This window comes from Nuphar pumila, chromosome 11 (genome assembly GCF_984573655.1).
Source record: "Nuphar pumila chromosome 11, dmNupPumi1.hap1.1, whole genome shotgun sequence".
NCBI lineage: Eukaryota > Viridiplantae > Streptophyta > Magnoliopsida > Nymphaeales > Nymphaeaceae > Nuphar > Nuphar pumila.
In genome coordinates, this window is record NC_143259.1 from 106391147 (window position 1) to 106397758 (window position 6612).

A 6612-nucleotide genomic window follows, 5' to 3' on the forward strand; every position below is an offset into this window, starting at 1 on the left:
CCAATAATCCCTCCCTTGGCATCCCCAAGATACCCCACTTCATCCTCTTGCCACAAGTTGTTGGTTGGTGATGAGGGTCATTCCCCAATAATTGAGGTGCACCTTTGGTAAAATTTTAAGATTTTGGGTATCCCAACAAATGATGAAGGCTCCTTTGGAAAAAGGAATAAAGCAAAAGGTTATGAGCCATTGGAACCTGCAGCAGAGTACTTTTTCCAATGTATATAAGATCATATATTATAAGCTCATATATGCAGTAAATGAAGATGGCGTTTCTCTTTTGTTCATTGCTCTAAAGCCTTCCCTGTGATACTCCCCCCTCTCTCTCTCTCTCTCTCTCAGTATCATCTCAAAGGCGGCATCAGTCTGCTTAGAGTTACTCTGGTATGGGACCAAGATCCAGAAGGAGATACCAGCGTTGTTATGGGGAAGCACTAGCCCCATTGATGGAAGGACCTGACCCAGAGGACCATGGAGGAGGGGGAGGAGGAAGGAAAGAGAGCTCCTGGGAGGCCATCAGAGGATGGGTTAGGACACAGATTGAGAAAGGATCTCTCACCAATTACCTGGCGGGTTCCGGCCATGGATTCATGAGATCCGATCCAAAGCTCCTGCTTGGCGTCCTTGGGTGCCCTCTTGCTCCTGTCAGTGTTGTGAATGAGCCACTTCCCCATATCTCCATCAAAGACACTCCATTTGTAAGTCTCTCTCTCTCTCTCTCTCTCTCTCTCTCTCTCTATATATATATATATATATATATATATATATATATATATATATATGCTTAATGAAACATATTAAATGGGGGTTTTGAGCTTTTTTGTTTTTTATGTGTAATTTATTTATTCATTTGAGTGTACCATAACTACGATTTTTTCGATGCATTCCAGAATTGAATTGGCCTGAAAAGGGTAAGGTGGCACCAGCAATGATGCATGGTTAGTGGCAACCTCCTGATCTCAGGCCAATCTATCAACATTTAGAACAAAATTTTATTTTTCTTGAAATAATGTCGGTACATTTAAATTTAAAAAATATACAAGTACAATGTAAAATATATTAAAAACATAAAATATATAAAAAATGTTAATATCACGTTAACAACATAATAATACCACAGTAAAATCGTAATATTTTTTAAATAAATGATAGTTTGAAAATATAATGATTTTTTGGGAACATATCAGGTTTTGAACATATATCATAATAAAAAATGCCATATTTTCAAAATATCAGCGATATTTGTTAGTATAAATGCAACACCAGAATGGATGCTGGTCAAAAGTTCTGCTCTTTTTTGTCAAAACAAGGTTAAAAATGACCCATCTAACACTACGACGGGTATCTGCTCAAATGGGCATACCATTGCCAACACCCGACATTTTGCCCTTGAGATGGTGCTAGCCATACCGGTTTTCAACATTGCAGTTGTTGGAATCCGTTGGATATATATATATATATATATATATATATATATATAGAGAGAGAGAGAGAGAGAGAGAGAGAGAGAGAGAGGGGGGGTACGATTTGCTTGCTTGTATGTGAGGTGAAACTGCCTTGTTTGTTCTTTTTTTTTCCACATTTAACACTATAGATGTGATCTACATGTTTTTTTAGTGGGAACCAGCTTTTGGATCACTGGAATCCAACTTATATACAAGTTCTTTTGGGGATCCAAAAATTCAATGACCATGAAGGCATCAATTTTTTTTACTCAAAAATATTTTTTCACTAAAAAACATGATCCAAGGCTTGATTTCTACTAAATCAAGCATGCTGAACACATCTGTAAGGTTAGATTGTGTCAAAACAACTCACATGATAAGATTCAAACTAGATTGTAGGTACAACTAATTGTACCAAATATAAACCATATATGTATGTATGTGTGTGCGCGAATATTTGCTAGCCACACGGCTAAGATTCCCCAAGTTGAGACTCATAAGGGAAGGTTGTTTTGACCACCTCATGGATGTATTCATGGTCAAAATTTTAAGAATGATCTTCTTTTTGTGTGTAAAAATATAATTTTTTGAAGGCTGAAAATTCAATATATTATAAGCTGTTGTTTTTTAAATTGCTGAAAAATTCAATATATATATATATATCATAAAAGCATGATCCAAGGCTAGTTTCTATTAAACCAAACATATACATGTACATCATGTTTGAGAGTCAAAATGTATAAATAAGTAAAAACAATTAAAAATTAAAAATTCTTCACTAAGGGATTCCTTGTCCACAAGGCTAGCAAAAGTGATATATATGTGTGTGTGTGTGTGTGTGTGTGTGTGTGTGTGTGTGTGTGTGTGATGATGATGAGGCCGCAGAGAGTGTGTGTGTTGATTTTCTCTTTTTTCACAGGAGACTTCTTCTGCTCACTACATCCTACACCAGTATGTTGCTGCTACTGGATGTGCTAAGTTACAACAAAATTGCACCAAGAGTATGTATGCAGTAGGCAAGGTGACAATGGTTGTCTGCGAGTCGGAGATGGCCGGAAAAATGGTTAGGAGTCATGTGAACAGAAGCGGCGAGAATGGGTGTTTTGTGTTGTGGCAGATGTGCCTGGATATGTGGTTGGTGGAGTTGGTTTTAGGTGGAACCAAGATCGTTGCAGGCAGCAATGGCAAGGTCGTATGGCGCCACACACCCTGGCTGGGGACTAATGCTGCGAAAGGGCCCCCTCGCCCACTTCGCCGGATCGTTCAGGTTGGCCTCCCAACCTCACTCTTTCAAATGGAATGATTAGGACAGACCTTGACAAGACTTTAATACTTATCCCTTTCCAATGTTAACAACCTACCAACGCTACCATATTTTAGAATTCTTAGAGAACACACACACATTATATATATATATATATATATATATATATATATATATATATATATATATATATATATATATATATATATATATATATATATATATATATGTGTGTGTGTGTGTGTGTGTGTGTGTGTGTGTGTGAAGATTATTGGCTACCCATGAGTGTACTGTACCCTCTAGGTAGAAACAGCCCATTCCATATGTTCTTGTTTATTTTGTGAATCAAGCCCTATGAATGTGATTTATCTGGATTGTTTAGTCTTTTTTTTTTTCAAAAACATGTAAGCAGAATTTTATGATAGCTTCAAAATTCAACAGTCCACGATGTGTGAATATTCAAGATTGAGAATACCATGTTTTTACATTGAAACTACTCAATCAAAAGTACATTCCCTAGTAAATGAATCATGCTGAGTAAATCCATGGGGTCAAATTCATGAAACAAAACTAACATCTATGAGTTTTAACTAGAGATTATTCTAGATTGTATCCAATATTTTCCTATATACATGTGTGTGTGAAAGCACTTGGTGCGAACGTCCAGAAAATATCAATGAGTCAAAGCTCCCAAGTGCAAGTTGTTTGGACTCAATATGACACCATAGATGTGATCTGCATTGTTTGTTTAGTGATAATTGGTCCTCGTAACATGTTTTTTTGATAAAAATATACATATTGATTTTTTAATCGCTGAAAAAATGTGCTCACATCAGAATTTTGTGATCTAAGAGCAGATCCTCACTGAAAAAAACCATGTAGACCGCATTTTCAGTGTTAGATCGAGTTAAAACAAGTTGCAGATCATATGAGTTTCGATTCATTAGTTATTAACACCATATGGACACCATGGACTCGAGCGTACTAGGGTTTTGATATATACACTCATATTTTCTGGTACCATCCCAATGTCAAGTTGGCATGAAACCAGTAAGATGGCACCTTATGCACTCGGATGTACCAAATCAACTCTCTCTCTCTGGTATACACAGGCCCTGTGGATATGATCTAGTTTAGTTAAAAATATGTTTTAGATCACCATGTATAAACTGATTTTCTAAGAGTTACGATATTCAGTGAGAAAAATATACTTTTAGAACGAAACCACCCGATTCGAAGTGCATTTCCTAATAAATGGATCATGCTAAACACATTTGGCAGGGTCAAATTGGCAAATTAAAGCTCATATCTATGAGATTCATCTAGATAGTTACTGTACTCTAGACTGTAGCCAATATCATATATTTGTGTGTGTGATTGTGCACGAAAGCAATTTTTTGGAAATTACAGAGATGCCATCACCAATGAATGGAACCAAAACCAACCCTTTCTCGTGAATTGCTTTTGCTTTTAGACTTTTCATAAGAAAATAAACATCATGTCGATGTGAAATGTAGGGTCTGGATCCGAGGAGTACGGCTAGCATGTTCGCCAATGCACAGTGCATGGGAGAGAAGAGGATTGGAGATGAAGACTGCTTTGTACTCAAAGTGGCAGCTGACAGGAGAATGCTATCAGAAAGGAGTGATGGGCCTGCAGAGGTGATAAGGCATGTTCTCTACGGCTACTTCAGCCAAAAGAGTGGCCTCCTGGTCTACATTGAGGACTCCCACCTGACCAGAGTTGAGTCAGGCACAAGAGATGCTGTCTATTGGGAGACCATGATTGCAACCAACATTGAGGACTATAGGGATGTGGATGGTGCCCTTATTGCTCACTCTGGGAGGTCTGTTGCCACAGTGTTTAGGTTTGGTGAGGCATCCTTGAAGCACAGCAGGATAAGGCTGGAAGAGAGGTGGAGGATTGAGGATGTTGTCTTCAATGTCCCTGGCCTATCCATTGACACCTTCCTTCCCCCTGCTGGCATTGGGTCCCACACCTCCCATGTTTGATTTTTTTTTTTTTTGATATTTTTCACTTTGCAATTTGTAAACATGATGATTGCACCATCATCATCACCTTCTTCTTTCATGCGGTTATGATGTAGAGAAGAATCACTTCAAAATCATTAATTCTTTAGTTCAACACAAAAGGGGAGGGTTGAGTTTTTGAGTTTCATGCAATTGGCCAGTCTCAAACTGACTTGTCAGTTAATGAGGTTGCTGTTTATTTTATAATGCTGGGGCTAATGTGGGAATTGCAAGCTAGTAGGGATGGGGGCTGTCAATGGGTTGGGTTTGTATCGGATACCTGATCTGACCCAAACCTGAATAGCTAGTTATGAGTAGGGATGCACACGAGCCTCGAGCGGAGCTTGGGCTGGCTCGGCTTAGAAAACCTACCTTTGCCCGGATTCGGCTTGAGTCGAGATCGAGCACGACTCGGCTCGAGCTGAATAACTTTAATTTAAAAAGGTTTTTAAAATTTGTGTAATATGCTTTTTGAAAGAAAGGAAAACGATGGGATTTGAATCCATATCGCTTTCAAAGACTACTAATGACTTATCCATTAAGGTAAGACCTCTCCTTTTTACTATTATGAACAAAATACATACATATATAAAATCTACTTTTTTATATAACTATATGAGCCGAGATTAATCAAGTTTACTGATTTTATTCTAGCTGGACTGCTTGTTCAAGCTCGGCTTATTTACATGTGAGTTTGAATCCTTGTTCAAGCTTGGCTCATTTATTTTTTTGAATGAGTTCGAGTCGAGACCAAGCTAGCTCAGCTCGTTGTGCATCCCTAGTTATGAGCATGAAAACTTTTTACCCCAATATTATTGAGGTAAACCCAAATCTGACCTAAATTATTGGGGTGTAATTTTTCTAGGATGTTCGATCCGAGGCTGACCCGAATATTTTATCTGTATTTGTAATGAAAATAAGCATTTTTAATACCCTTTAAATTATATGGGTTGGGTTTGAGATGCATTTTCTTGACCTGATGTAATCTGGTTCGGATTCCCGAATCCAACTGAATCCAAAAAATTACTTTTATCACATTAACATCACAATAGAAGGCAATATTTTCCAAATAAGTAATATTTTGAATTAATATGACTTTTTTTGGAATTATATCTGATTTCAAAATTGTCATAACAAAATCACGATATTTGTGACATAGGTAATCATCAGTACTAAACTTGATCGTGTACTCAGGCATCGAGTTGGCTAGAATCTTGGGCATGGTAACAAATGTTTAAAACGGGAAAATAGGGCCATCCTTTCCCCATGAGAAATTGAATTTTCGAACATTTTTTTTGCAAAAAAATACAAGCAAAAAATTAATTACAAATAAAAACAAACTTTAAAAAAATAAAAATAAAAAATTTCAAAAATAATTACTAGTGACATTTAATACTATCTACATACTAACTAGACATTTTTCTCACCTTTTTTTTGTGTGTTTCTTGAATAAAACGCCGATATTTGTCAATACGGTCCTGGGCCAGCTTGTGACAAAATTATATTGGGCCTTGATTTGATTGGAGTACAAAAATTATTCGGAATTTTGTTGGGACATTGTCTACAAAGAATTTTGAACAGGGTCTGGTCTGGGTCAGTCGAGATAGACCCGTTAAACTACAATAAAATTTGTGCTGCACGTCTGAGAAAGCTAGCGCGGCTATAAAAATTTGTGCTACAATAAAATTTGTGCTGCACGTCTGAGAAAGCTAGACCCGTTAAACTACAATATCGGCGTTAAACTAATCTTGGAGTGGTTTCTTTTAGTAAATATAAAAAATACAGCAAAAGGATATAAAAATATGAAAAGCATTTCTTGTGTTTGTCATATTACTTTTCTCAAAATTCTGTGATTCTTAGGGAAAGGGTTTAG

At 36.9% G+C, this 6612-nt stretch overlaps 1 protein-coding gene across 1 annotated transcript; it reads left to right on the forward strand.

The window, feature by feature from the left end:
- Positions 1–300: 300 nt before the first annotated feature.
- Positions 301–4739, forward strand: LOC149822702 (uncharacterized). Its single transcript, XM_089981228.1, has 3 exons — positions 301–698; positions 2365–2712; positions 4227–4739. The coding sequence occupies exons 1-3, from the start codon at positions 387–389 to the stop codon at positions 4719–4721; spliced, it is 1155 nt and encodes a 384-aa protein (XP_089837354.1). The 5' UTR covers positions 301–386; the 3' UTR covers positions 4722–4739.
- Positions 4740–6612: the final 1873 nt, after the last annotated feature.